General features: G+C 35.6%; 1 protein-coding gene across 1 annotated transcript; it reads left to right on the top strand.

Moving 5' to 3' along the window:
• The first annotated feature begins 8,209 nt into the window (after positions 1–8,209).
• LOC123542851 (multiple epidermal growth factor-like domains protein 11) lies at positions 8,210–10,375 on the top strand. Its single transcript, XM_045328872.2, has one exon. The coding sequence runs from the start codon at positions 8,337–8,339 to the stop codon at positions 10,314–10,316; it is 1,980 nt and encodes a 659-aa protein (XP_045184807.2). The 5' UTR covers positions 8,210–8,336; the 3' UTR covers positions 10,317–10,375.
• The last annotated feature ends 3,977 nt before the right edge of the window (positions 10,376–14,352 follow it).

Here is a 14,352-nt window from a genome sequence, read left to right as displayed (position 1 = left end):
TTTTTTTTAAATTTATATTGCGCAGCTTTTTCAATACAAGTATGTGCGCGTTTAAGATCTAATACGTCCGCCCCAAATAATTATTTCTGCCCGTAATTTTTATAAATACAATACCTTATTTCTCCTCGGGGAACATTCTGCCCTCGGTTGACAATATCAATGTTTAAAACTACGCTGCCCCTATGATATTTTTTATTATTGACCTCTGTGCCACGTAAAAATCAATATTCCCCCCATATTTTTAAAATTAGTACTGTTATTTTAGGAAAAGAAAAAAGGATAACACCCCCAAATTTTACACCCCCAATTTCGGATTGTAATGTTTTTTTTTAAAAAAGTATTTCCCAAAAGAGCAACAGCCTAAAACCCCACCCACTTCTTATTGTAGGTCGGGTTCGTCTCCGACCGCTTATTTATGAAAAAATTTTAAAATAAAAAATATTTTAAACGGGCAGAAAACATGCATTTATTCTACAATTTAAAAAAACTTATCGAATGGTACGTTTTCATATAGGTTGTAGGCTTTCTGCTCATTAGACAAACACATTTTATAACAGTAAAGGGCTATATAAATGAAAGAAAAAAGCAAGTAAATGGTTCGGAAAATTTAAACTCGATATTAAAAAACAAAATATGGTACGAAAGTCTAGTGTTTTTAATCTCAAAATATATGATTGTTCGTAATTGACAGAATAATGCCTTTTAAAATTTTGACCCCAATACCATTGAGCTGCCGAGCGTACCGTCGCGTCAAAGCAGAAACTAATTCTTCCTAAACAAATTATTAATTTTTAGTAGTTGCGTTGCTCAGAGGGTTTTTTCTGCCTTTTTTAAATTTGAGAACCAAACATTTTTTTCTTTGAAAATGCCCCTTAAAAAACCCATCCAACACTGATTAAAAAATTAATCTCGAAGTTTTTTTTAAAAGTTTTAAAATTCAGTATTAAATTTTTTAAATTCTTATCAAAACGGGTGGGGGGATTTTTAGGGGCTTACATTATATGGTCCTTTCTGCATTTAATTTTTATAATGGTTCTTGACGGGCAAAATTTCGGAGGGGAAAATTTTTCCGAAGGGGCGGTATGTTTTTTGGTTGTTGGGGGATGGGCATTATGTTTTTAATTCGATTTATTTTTTTAATAAAGTCATTAATTGAAAAAATTTTTATTTCTTCGCATCGTATTTTTTTAAAAATATATAAGACTACTATACTTTTTCGGAGTATATTAGGCATTTCAAATAAGAAAGAAGTACTTAATAAGGGTTTAAGTCTTTTACACTGCATTTGACAGAGGCGATCGGGTTTTGATTTGAAGTTTTTTTTTGTGAACTTTTAAATTTAAAAGGAGGTTTTCCTCTAATCTCCGCTTTTTTAAATTTTTGGGTTAAAAAATCCCCCGGGGCATATTTTTTCATATCAAATATATCGTCTATGTTCAGTAAGTTTTATGACCCGTCTTATTATGTGACATCGTTGAGATCGCAATGCTACGGGCTAATCAGCAAAACGGCCCGTGTTTTATCGTGCGGGGGCATTGTAATTATACAATTTTAAATTTTTTGCTGATAGAAACCCAGATTTCTTTATGAGGAATTAATTAAAAAAAAAACTGATGTTTTGTTCGTAAAAGTCACAATATTTTTTTCTTTATTTATTTTTTAACCCCCCACGGGATTGTGCCCCCATTTTAAAAAAATGGGGGGTTTCACCCTGGGGTTTACGATTATTTTTTATTTTTGCACAGTAAACAGCTTTAAGTAAAATTTGGTTGATATTTATAAAATTATAAATTTAAATTTGGGAAAAAATGAAAATTAAATGCAATTTCAAAAATCATCGAGTCGCCAGTGGGGGGTTTCCTCCCATAACAAAAGGGAGTTTTTTTTCCAAAAATCGTTTTTCCCCCGCGAACATGTCACAACATTTTTTTTTGTATAAATTATTAATTTGAGTTAAAATATTTTGATTTGAAAATTTTAGAAAAAACCCACGGTTTTTTTTTTCCCGAATTGGGAAAGTGGGGGAACCCCCGTGGACCTCTCATGGGTTTGCAAAAACCCCCTGGGAGGGGAAAAAATACTCCATGGGAGGACCCACTTGAAAAACCCCCCATGAATTCATTCTTAACATATAAAGAAGAAAAAGACCAATTATTACTCTATGGGGTTGGAATATCGTTAAAAGTCAAAAAATAAGAAAAGTCAAAGGCAAAAGGTAGGGGGGCAAAATTCCATTTGCAAACTAAACCGGGGGCTGGGTTAATAACTGGTAAAAAAGTAAAAAAATAATAACGCTCACCGGCTCGGTGTCATAATATTTTTTACTAAAAAAAAAGTCCACGCAACCCTTCAATTTTAAAGATAATGCTTAGGTAATTCTAAACTTTGAAGAGACCCCCGGTATCAAAGTCATATAGTAACCAAAGAAAAAGTCAAAACTCAAACGGGTCAAAGTTGATGTTTTTTTTCGACTTAGAAATGAACCCGGTCGGGATTTTCCGACGGACTTTGGTTGGTCCCCAAGTAGATCTACCAAACGGTTGGCCTTGACCCGACCCCTAACCCTGACTTAAAAAATCAACCGCAAAAAATGAGGAAGTCGAATTTCCAAGTTCCCAGAACAATGCACCTTTTTTAGATTTTAACTATTCGCCGTCTCATTTTTGAGCTCTTAGACTACCAAATAAAATCATATATTTTTCTCTAAAGGGCTTTAAATGATGGACACACCCAGGCAAAATTTCGCAGGGGTTACGGAGTCGATATGCAAAAGATTACGGTGAGATTCGAACATTTTTCCTCTCACCCCTAGGGTCCGGGTGTCGGATATGTCTCTGATATCGAATTTTTGAAATCGAAATTAAAGTGTCAAAACCTGTATTTTTCTCGTAGGGTTTGACATTTTTAGCTAGATATTATTAAATCTACACACTAAAAGATATCCAGAACCCCCTGGTTGGGTCAGACCGGTCTCTAGAGGGACAAAAGTACTACAGATATCATAATAAAAGTTACGTGTATTTGTAGCCTAATACTTTCCAATAACTATTTCATATAGATAAAGCACAAGGTTCAAACCGGTTTCTTTTTACCTTTGGAACTGGCACCCATGTTCGAGCCCAGGCGACCCTTGGGATCGGGTTTGAACCTTGTGCTATATCTATATGAAATAGTTACTGGAAAGTAAAATATACCTTATTTATCTCAAAAAATATTTTTCAACAACTAAAGTAACACGGTTTGGTTTATATCTATTATTTCTACAAAAATAAATAGATTCAGGTACGTTTTGTCAGTTTGTACTATCTGTAGACCCGATATAGGGACCATATAACGGTAATTTTTGTCACATTTTTTTCGAAAATTTCATCAATTTCATTTTATTATAAAAAGCGTCAGGAACAAGATATCAAACTGCAATTTCTTTTATCAAGTACGGTAGGAACTATCATTTAAGCGAATATGAAAATCATTTTCCCCCGACGGACACGCCGTCCGGGAACATTTGCTGAGCTTTGGCATCTTTGGCTTGTAAAATATTAACCGTAAAATAAGGAAAACATGCTTGTATAATCTATTTATTTTGCGTTAATAACTGCAAAAAAACAAACTTAAAGGGATGGACCTTGTCGGAAGAGTCATATCTTCATAACCTTATGTCCGATTTTAATAAATGATACCTTGTTGCAAAGGGCAAGCCAGGAGGTACAGGAAGCAGGCCAAATATGAACTTTCAAAACAGTTAAGGCAGTCCAGTGACACCATTTGAGCAATTCTCACGGCTCTCCTGTTCGGGCCAGCTTAATTTTGGCCAGCATACTATCGCATAAAACAAGTTTAGTCACATTCTGAGACCTGTCCTGAGCCCTGATGACATCAAATGGACTTGTAAATAGTTTGAATGTAAAGCTTAGATATCTACCAACATCCATGTATGGTATAGGGTATTCGACTGGGTCCAAAGCCTTCCAGACATGGTAAAAAGCCGCATTTTCTATGTTGGAGGCACATCTTGTAGCCATATATGACATGCCCTGACCTCTAGGGCTAGCCTAGGTACTAAAACAGGGTTTCAATCGATAGCCAGGAATTACACCTATACAACCATGTATGATATATGTATATTTCTTTGGCATAAAGGCTCGAATCCGGTCGAGAATCTCTTAGTCATAGTCAAAATACGAAGCTAGAAGACAAAACGGTGTCCTTATTCGACCCTACAGACCTACACGACCATGTATGATACATGTATATATCATGGTCATACGGGTTCGAACGGAGTTTAAAGCCTTTCAGACATGGTCAAAATTCTCAAACTTGGTCTCACTCGATAGCTAGGACTCATACCTATATGACCATGTATAATATTATTTTTTATATGTCCTGATGATTATGATATGAAACCGGTAGGTGGACAGAAATACAGATAGAGGAAACCCATTGGATGTTTTTCTTTTTTATATATATATATATATATATATATATATATATATATATATATATATATATATATATATATATATTGGGAAAGGGGCTCGAACCCGGTAGATAACCTTTTAGACATGGTCAAATACGTAGTTAGAAAACCAAATAGCGTTCTTATACGACCTGCCCCGACCCCTAGGGCTATCCAATATACTCGAACATGGTGTCAATCGATAGCCAGGATCCATAACTACACATCAATGTATGTAAAGGGTATATGTTTTGGTGATACAGGGTTGAACTTTATTGAAATTCTTTCCGACGTGGTCAAAATAGGCAAACTTTCTAAGTTCGAACACTACCTTGTGACTCCTAGGGCTATCCTAGGTACCCGAACAGGGTCTCAGTCTTTAGCTAGGTTGATGCCTACAAGACCATGTATGATAACTGTATATATCATGGTCACAGGGGTTCGAGCGGGTCTAAACCCTTTCAGATATGGTCAAAATTGTCATATTTCGCAAGCTTGAACATTTCGTCGCTGTGTTTTTCACGAGGTGAAAATGGACGTTGCACCGGAGAGGGAACAGTTAATTATTATACGGCGACCTCTGTCGTAATAATGAGGACTGGTTCTCGGCTTCGTTTTATAACGTCAAAATTATTATGAGAACAATCTTATTTTGTTTCAGTCATTATTAAGAGGACTTTTATATGTTTGATAATCAAATTTCTTTGTGCGAATGATGTTCGTTTTTATCAGACACATAGATAAGATCCTATCTATGCCTCTGTTTTTTTTAAAGTACTGTTGATGTATCTAAATATAAACAATGTTTTGAAAACAACAAAAATGTAACATGAAATTGAAGTTTGCAATTATAAAACAATCAACTCAATTTAAACTAAAATGTTTGCATTTGAAATTTATTGATTAATTTATAACTGAAACATTTTGCATACAAATAGGGACAATGCACTTATAAAAACCAACATGGGAAATGAATTGGCATATTGAAATATCAACTAATAAAATGTGTGAATTGGCGGATATCCCCTTCCATCTATTTCAGCCTAATACCATTTTGTTACATGAAAATATCAAAAGATGAACGTCTAATGTCAAACAAATTACTTCTGATATTTTACTCCTCACCCACATTTTATGTATTTTATCATAATGTATCAAAGCAATTTCTTACTAGAATAATAAGAGCATTTTGATAATTACCAAATCTGTTAAGTCTGTGTTTTTGACAGTTTATTTTTTATTTATCTTTAATTTTGATAACTCTACTCAGTATTACAGCGAAGATATTATAAGTACGAAAGTGGCGGGTTAGCTGTTAGCTAATATATACATATATGGAGGATATCAACATTATTATAAAATTGCAGGACATATATTTGATATACTAGTACCTGATATTAATTCCGCCCGACGACAATACAAAATTACAATCAATTTATTGTATGTGTACCCAGCGAAGAAGAATGCTATGATAAGGTTGTGCTCTGTCATACGTTTAATATTTTATAAGAACAATATCATAATAATAACCCTTTAAGTTATTAACGACGAAACTTATTTAATAAGTTAATCCTCATTGAGGCCCACGCGTATACGTCATTAGTTTTCTAATTGTACAGGCTCAGGTCCAGGGCCTTTAAAGGTCGCGTTTTCGCGTAAAATGTGCCGTGTTTTCGCCCCGCCGATACGACAACACGAAAACACCATAACTCGGCAAATTAGGTTTTTGTCGAGTTTTCGTGTTGTCGTGTTTTCGCCCCGCCAACACACCAACACGAAATGGCAGAATTCAGCCTCCATATTAAAGTGAAACAAGGTTAGAACGCATTCAAATAAAACTAATATAACCATTTATCTTGCCTCCTACAAGTTTTTTGCATTTCTGTTGGTCAATAGACGTCACGTGAAGACAGGATATATTCCATATCCTGCTAGTATATTTCAGATATGAATTTTGATTAAAACAAAATGGCTGCCACACTACTGGCGTAATTGAATCAAGTCAGATTATTTATTAGCTCCAGCGATAGTATCGTTTCCGAGAGTAAATTTAGTTTTTTCTTGCCGATTTCATTCTACTTAAGTTGAGGCTCATGAAGTTTGACAAAAGGTAGCCGTAAAAGCGGAATAACTCTGTATGGGATACACGGACGTTGAAATCTTGTTTTAGGTTAAATCATCGTAAAATAAAGGAATTGACATATTTGTTACTCAGCAGTTTGTTGTAGGATCATTTCATCTACGTGCAAATCAATTATTTAACAGGAAACGTGATGAAAGCCGAAGTATCAAGATATTTGTGACATCGTGAAATCTGATGACTTTCGAAGGGATGGAACAAGAACTTTTTTCAGTGTTTCTGATCTAAACCAGTTCATAACCTGTGTAAATGAGCTTTTGTGTTTTGCAATTTAATCAAAATACAGGTCATTGTGCATTTTATGACTGGTGTAAATCAACTTTAAACAAAACATGATTACCAAACAAATGATTGTAGGATTCCAGTCTGCACTGTAAGTAGCTTTGTTAATTTACAAAATGTGTTGATTATAGCATGTAAGTAAAGGGTAGTCGGCAAGATAAAATCGTTACACAGCTTGTTGGTGAAAGGATACGGCATATACGCTGTCTCGAAAATCCATATCATACCCGAGCTTCGCTCTCGCCCGATATGGATTTCCTCAACAGTGTATATCCCGTATCCTGTCACAACAAGCAGTGTAACTAATAATGTTTAATTGAGTATGTTCATAACAAGGTAATCAAAAGTATATATACCATATCTCATGTCATAGTTCTCGGTTAGGTTCGTTGAATGGTTCCCATTGTAACAAAACACCGCCGACTTTATTTGTTCCAAAATATATCCAGTATTACTTTTTACCTTGAATTTTTCAATATTAACATTATAAATTCCTGGCCTGATAGAAAATATAATTTTATGAAGAGAATAGTTTGTTTTTTTAAATATTTGATAGAAGATGAACACCTCAGAGAATACTTACTTGATCCACAGTAGTTCATTTATTTCTTTTTCATTTTAGATGTTACCATTATTCCACATCTCGTTCATGCTTCTAAGCAATAACTGCGGTAAGTATTTATATAATAATTACTGTAACAAAAAGACTTGTATGGATTTTCTAGCATTAGAATTTTGAAAACATTGAAGTGCATGAATGTAGCTCAGTGATGATTGTACACGACTTATATTTTCATAGCGTTATATTTTATGATCAAAATATTAACTATAGACTATTAAACAATTTTCTGGACGACTGCTGTTATGATAATGTCAATGCGCACGCGCGCGCACACACACACACACACACACACATATATATATATATTACATGGCTGCTTATATAACCCACCAGTCCATGGACGGGCAATAGTTTTGATTATTGACCGGCATTTGAAAACAAAATCTTTTTAACGTCACTGAACTATTCTTCATAACGAAACCTAAATGTTTATAACTTATTTCAAACAAAAATAGCATAATATAATAACAACAGTTAGTAGTTTCTCTTCCTTAATAGCAAAAATTCTTACATAGTAATAGAGAGAAAAAAAGACATTATCTTTATGAAAACATAAGCAGTCTTTATCTATACGAGATAAAGTGGCTGCTTTAAAAAAATATTTATAATATGTGAGTAATAACATGTGAAAGGTTACATGTCGATTTGCGAGTATTTATTTCGTTTCAAAGTCGATATAGAAGTAAACATGTTTTACTATTTTAAATTTTCAAAAATGTTTCAACATGAAATAAGGACTTGATTTGATTTCAGAATCTACTGTATCTATATGTAGTCCAGGATGTCAATGTACTAGCTGGCCCGGTTATTGTAACGGCTGTAATGAAGGCTATTATATGACTAATAAGAGGATATGTGAAAGGTGTTTAGCAAATTGTTTAACATGTTCATCATATCTATTTTGCACGAGTTGCAACCAAGGATTCTTTCTAAAAACTTATAGCTGGTTTGCTGTCCTTGTAAGTGTTTGTCAATCTTGTGCCGAAGGATGCAGAATATGTTCTTCTGAAAATGAATGTTCTCAATGTGACATGGGGCACTACAAGGACGGTTGGTCGTGTAGAAAATGCCCTAAAAATTGTACAAATTGCAAATCAGAACATGAATGTCTTGAATGTAAGGATGGTTACCGTCAAAGTGGTTCTTTATGTTTGGACTGTCCCAGAGGGTTCTACTGGCTGGAATCTGCTTGTTTACCTTGTCCCGAAAACTGTGCCTCCTGCGCGATGCATTATGAATGCACTGATTGCAAACCTGGATATTTTCAACGTACGTGCACACAAAAGTGCTCTCCTGGATGCGTAGGCAACGTCTGTGAAAAGAAAAAAGGAAAATGCAATTGTCTAGACAACTTTATTGGCGAACCGTGTAATTCATGTAGTCCTGGAAGATTTGGGCCGACTTGTAATCAAGACTGCCCTAAACATTGTTGGACTTGTGATTCATACGAAAACTGTACTATGTGTGTTGACGGATATTATGGTAAGAGATGCGAACATAATTGCTCTAGTGGATGTGTGGAGAGTAGCTGTAACCCGGTAAATGGTATTTGTCATAGTTGTAAGCCTTCATATTATGGACAAAAATGTGAAATGGCTTGTCCAAGTGGGTGTCTAGATAACGTTTGCGATAGGGAAACGGGCGCCTGTCATAATTGTAAACCTCTTTTCAAATGGCCAAAATGTGTAAATTGTATGAATGGGTATTGGGGTAAGGACTGTAGAAATGACTGCCCCGGCAGCTGCCGTTCCTGTTTATCCACTACGGAGTGCACAAAATGCAAAGACGGACTTCACGGAGAAAAATGTGAAAAGAAATGCTCTTATGGATGCTTCTCTGAATTATGTGATCAAAACACAGGGATATGCTCTAAAGGCTGTAAAGCAAACTTTACCGGAACGTACTGCAATCAATGTATACCTGGAATGTATGGAGGTAATTGCAGCGTATCATGTCCGGAGAATTGTTATAATGGAACGTGTGATTCACGGGATGGGACATGCTTGTTAGGATGCATTCCTAAATTTCATGGCAAATATTGTAATTTGTCCTGTCCAGGTAACTGCAAGAAATGTACCTCAAAAACTTCCTGCCAGTCCTGTGAAAATCGTTTTTGGGGAGAGCGTTGTCAGACAAAATGCCCTACTTTGTGTTCGGATGGCACGTGCCGGTCGGATGGAACTTGCAATGCATGTATTTCTGGTTACTATGGAGAGTATTGTAATATACCATGTAGTGAGAACTGTATTAACTCCTTGTGCAATATGTCAGGTTATTGCAACGATTGTCAGTCAGGTTATTTCGGTATATTTTGTTCTGAACATTGTCCTCCAAATTGTTTATCAGACGAGTGCTTGAGGGATGGAAGTTGTCATTTCTGCCCACCTGGGTTTCACGGATCCAGGTGTAACAAATCTTGCCCAAAATACTGTCAGTCCTGTACAGATTATATGTCGTGCAAGTCATGTTTCAGTGGTTTTTATGGACAATTTTGCCAATACAAATGTAATTACTGTAAAAGAGGAACAGCTTGTAATATTGATACTGGTTATTGTAAGTTTTGCGAAGATGGATTGTATGGCAACAAATGCACATCAAAACTGGACTGTAATAGTAACTGTGTACATCAAGTATGTGATTGGGCAACAGGAAAGTGTAGTTTAGGATGCGTGGTTGGCTTCTACGGAGAAAATTGCAGTTATTCATGTAGTGATAATTGTCGCAACAGAACATGCGATAGAGAGACAGGGTCCTGTTATCATGGATGTATAGAAGGTTTTGAAGGGACCATGTGTTCACAAGGTGAGAATCTTTGACAAGTTTGTAACAATTGTAAATAAGTCCCATTAATACAGATTAATAAATGAGCCGTGCCATGAGGAAAACAACATAGTGGGTTTGCGACCAGCATGGATCCAGTCCAGCCTGCGCATCCTCACAGTCTGGTCAGGATCCATGCTGTTCACTTATGGTTTCACTAATTGCAACAGGCTTTGAAAGCGAACCGCACGGATCCTGACCAGACTGCGCGGATGCGCAGGCTGGTCTTTTAGTTTAATCATATTTTATTGCATATTTTCATTATATATATAATATACACGTATCTAATACAGAAGTATGAAAATAGCAAATGGGTTGGACTTTATGTTATACCAACATTATAAGCAGCCCTTTCCACTGCGTCAAATAATTGTAGATTAAACTAATGGCGATTTTTATAATTTAAAGAAATAAAGAAAAACACATTGAAAAATGTTTCAATTACACAAACAAAAAAGAAAAGAAAAAGTGGAAACAAAAAAGGGAAAAAATGATTATATAAAAACTATGGTTGTACTTCTGTTACAATGCCACCAACGCGACCGACCGCACCCCCCCCCCCCCCCCCCCCCCCCCACCCGCGATGCTTGACCCCCTGTTGAACTAGGTACTACATGTAATCTGTGGCCAGGAAGCGCTATAATTATACTTGTTGATGAAATCGTCCTGTATTTTTTATGTATACCTGTACGTCATTAAAGATCTTTTCATTTTGTGAATCAGTCAAAGTATCCGCACCAAAAAGAAGTTTGCGTGGGCTTAATGGATGGAAAGAACGAGTACTTTGAAAGAGTTGTAGTCTTGCATTTCGAAACCGAGTACATTTGAAAAAGAAGTGTTCTGTATCTTCAATTCCATCTCCACATGCTCAAATAGGATCATCTCTGAGATGGTTTGTAAAAAGGTCAAAATTTAAGTTGCTGCACCTATTTCTCATGCGTGCGTGATGAACTGAATGTAATCTTTCTCCGTATAAAAAGTATTTAGGTACGTTTGGTGGTTTGAACATATTTTTTAACTGGGATTTGAAAGAAGCAAGCGTCGGTGATTCACGGATGCTATTATCGAGTTCGTTCCATAGATTCAGTGATGACGGGACGACAGATTTAGAGTATATTTCAGTACGTCTTGATAGCGTGACGAAGTCAGAATTGTTTCTTAAGTTATATGGAGTCGAATCTTCAACAGAGTTGGGAAAAAGTTCCCTAAGGTATTCTGGCAATAGACCATTCTTATATTTGTAAATCAGATTCAGTTTTTGAATTTTTCTACGATCTGACAAGGAGACCCAACCTATTTCTTGTGTAAGACGTTATATTGATACGGAACGCGTGAGACCTGTCACTATTCTGGCAGCTTCATATTGAATTTTGTCCAGAGAGTTCTTTTCATATTCCGTCCCAAACAATTGATGCGTATTCAATAAGAGGTCTTAAGTAAGCTATATAAATTTGATTTAGTGTAACGCGTTTCAGTTTGTATTTTAATTGACGCATAGACCCGAGCACTTTCGATGCTGATGCCAAAATATTATTGATATGGTCATGCCATTTGCAATCTTGGCTGAAAGTAATTCCTAGATGTTTATGATGGGCGACAAAACTAAGCGGTGTATTTTCAAAAATAAGGGATGGTTTCATGGAATTAGATAGCCCGAAGAACATCACTTCTGTTTTAGCTGGGTTAAACTTGATCAGCCATTGCTTTGCCCAAGAAGAAATTTTTTCAAGATCAGAATTTAACATTTCTTCCATGAGAGGAATGTTGTTGGTAGAAACTGCAAGGGAGCTGTCGTCGGCAAATAGACGAGTAGTACTTATAAGTGACTCAGCAATATCATTAACGTAAACTAAAAATAGTAAGGGACTAAGCACTGATCCTTCAGGAACCCCAGCATTCACATATTTTGTATCAGAAAATGATTGTTTGACGAATACTTTTTGAGAACGGTCTTTTAAGTAGTTATCTATCCAGCTGAGAATATTGCCCGAGATACCATACTGTCGAAGTTTGAATATTAACCCCTTATGCCAAACTCTATCAAATGCCTTAGATATGTCACAAAATACCATACATGTCGGTTGTTTTTCGTCAATGGATTTACATATTTGATTATAGAAATCAATAAGTTGGTAGACTGTGGAATGGCCAGGTAGGAAGCCAGACTGATGTTTGTATATAAGGTTGTTGGAATGGAGATGATTATATATATTCTTGAACATGATTCTTTCCATTACTTTACCTAAACAGCTTATTAGGGAAATGGGTCTATAGTTGGAAGGCGAAGATTTTTCGCCCTTTTTAAAGATTGGCATAACATTTGCTAGTTTCCATGGATTCTGATATATTTGTTCAGATAGTGATCGATTAAATATGATTTTTAACGGGAAACATACTGACTTTGACGTCTGTCTTAACATTTGGTGGCTTATTTCATCCGGGCCGCTAGCCTTATTAATAGCTAAATTCGATAAAATGTCCATTATGTCTTGTTCTGTTATTACAATGTTGTTGAGGATGCTATTGGTTTTAAGACTGAATTCTGGAAGACCAGTTTTTGAGTCAACAAGCGTTGAAATAGAGACGAAATAGTTATTAAGAAGGTTTGCTTTGTCTTCCTCGGAGCTAGTATAATCATTATTGTCATTTAAAAGTGGCGGAATGTAGTCAATATTGCTCGAGTTTTCTTTTACTAACATACCAATTTCCAGTATTGCCGAGGATTAGAAGAACTGATTTCATTCATCGAGAATTCTAAATTGTTAAAGAATATTTCCTTTGAGTACTTTATCATATTAAGTTTATTTCGTATTGTTTTGAATTTTAACCAGTCAGCATTTTTACCAGATCTTAATGCGGTTCGTTTTAGACGGTCGCGTTGTCTCGAGGTACGGCGAATTTCGGAGTTGTACCATGGTTTATCGTTAGGTCGTATTGTTACTATACTAGAAGGGACACAGGATTCGACTAATTCTAAATATTTTTGGTGAAAGAGGTGAGTTGCATCATCAATTGATCCAGTATATAGAAAAGACCAGTCTGTCGACAATACCAAATTATTCAATGTTTGGAAGTCAGCTTGTTTGTAATTCCATACTCTCCGTTTATAAGAGGTAGAAGATATAAAATCACTTTTAATATAAGCAAAGGTTCCATAATGATCACTTATGTCGCGTTGTGTGTAATAAACGCCCGGGCATAGCGGGATAATATCACTGGAAATGGCTATCGGGTCTAACAACGTACTTGAGTTATTTGTTACACGAGTAGGCTCTGTTATAATATTATTCATGCTATTCAAAAGAAGAATATCACGGAATTTATGATTCGATACATTAAGTTGGTCTTCATTGATGTCCCCCACCAGAATAATGCTACTTGTGATTTCAGATGCCTGTTCGATAAATACATTTAGTCTATCCCAGAATTCAACTTTAAGGTTTGGTGCTCGATATATTGTACAGATAAGGAAGGACTTTGTTCTATCGTGTATTTGAATATTTAAAGATTCTGGTAAAATATGTTCCAGTTCGAATACTCGCTTTGGTTTTAGACTTGAATGACAATAGGTAAGGATACCTCCAGAATGAGATGAAACATCTTTGCGGAATACCTTGTCAAACTCCTGAAGCATTATACCTACATCTGACATCTCTGGCGAGAGATGTGTTTCCGTAAATGTAAGAATGTCGAAGTCTAGAAAAATATCTTTGATGTACTCAAATTTATTCCTAATACTCCGAATATTTTGATGAAGGATTGAGAAGCAGTGATCGACTTCACTATCCGGTCCTGGATTTGTTTCGATATCGCCAGATAGATAATTTTAAAAGCAACATTTTCAAGAAGTACATAACATTTAAGTTTTCGGTAAGGTAGTAAGCGTTTTTGTTTAGACACGGCGTTAATTTCGCATTCAAGGAAGAAGTTAGAATACAATCTTGGAGTAGAAAACATGTGACAAGAGCAAAGCGCACATTTAGAACACTTTCACACAGGTGAAAAATGAGTATATGAATCACTGACCGCAAT

The sequence above is a fragment of the Mercenaria mercenaria genome, chromosome 19 (assembly GCF_021730395.1).
Source record: "Mercenaria mercenaria strain notata chromosome 19, MADL_Memer_1, whole genome shotgun sequence".
Taxonomy (NCBI): Eukaryota; Metazoa; Mollusca; class Bivalvia; order Venerida; family Veneridae; genus Mercenaria; species Mercenaria mercenaria.
This window is presented reverse-complemented; position numbering and strand designations above follow the sequence as displayed.

What these genes read in the sequence shown, in the direction of transcription:
- LOC123542851 (XM_045328872.2), top strand. Translation starts at nt 8,337, where the DNA reads ATGACTAATAAGAGGATATGTGAAAGGTGTTTAGCAAATTGTTTAACA.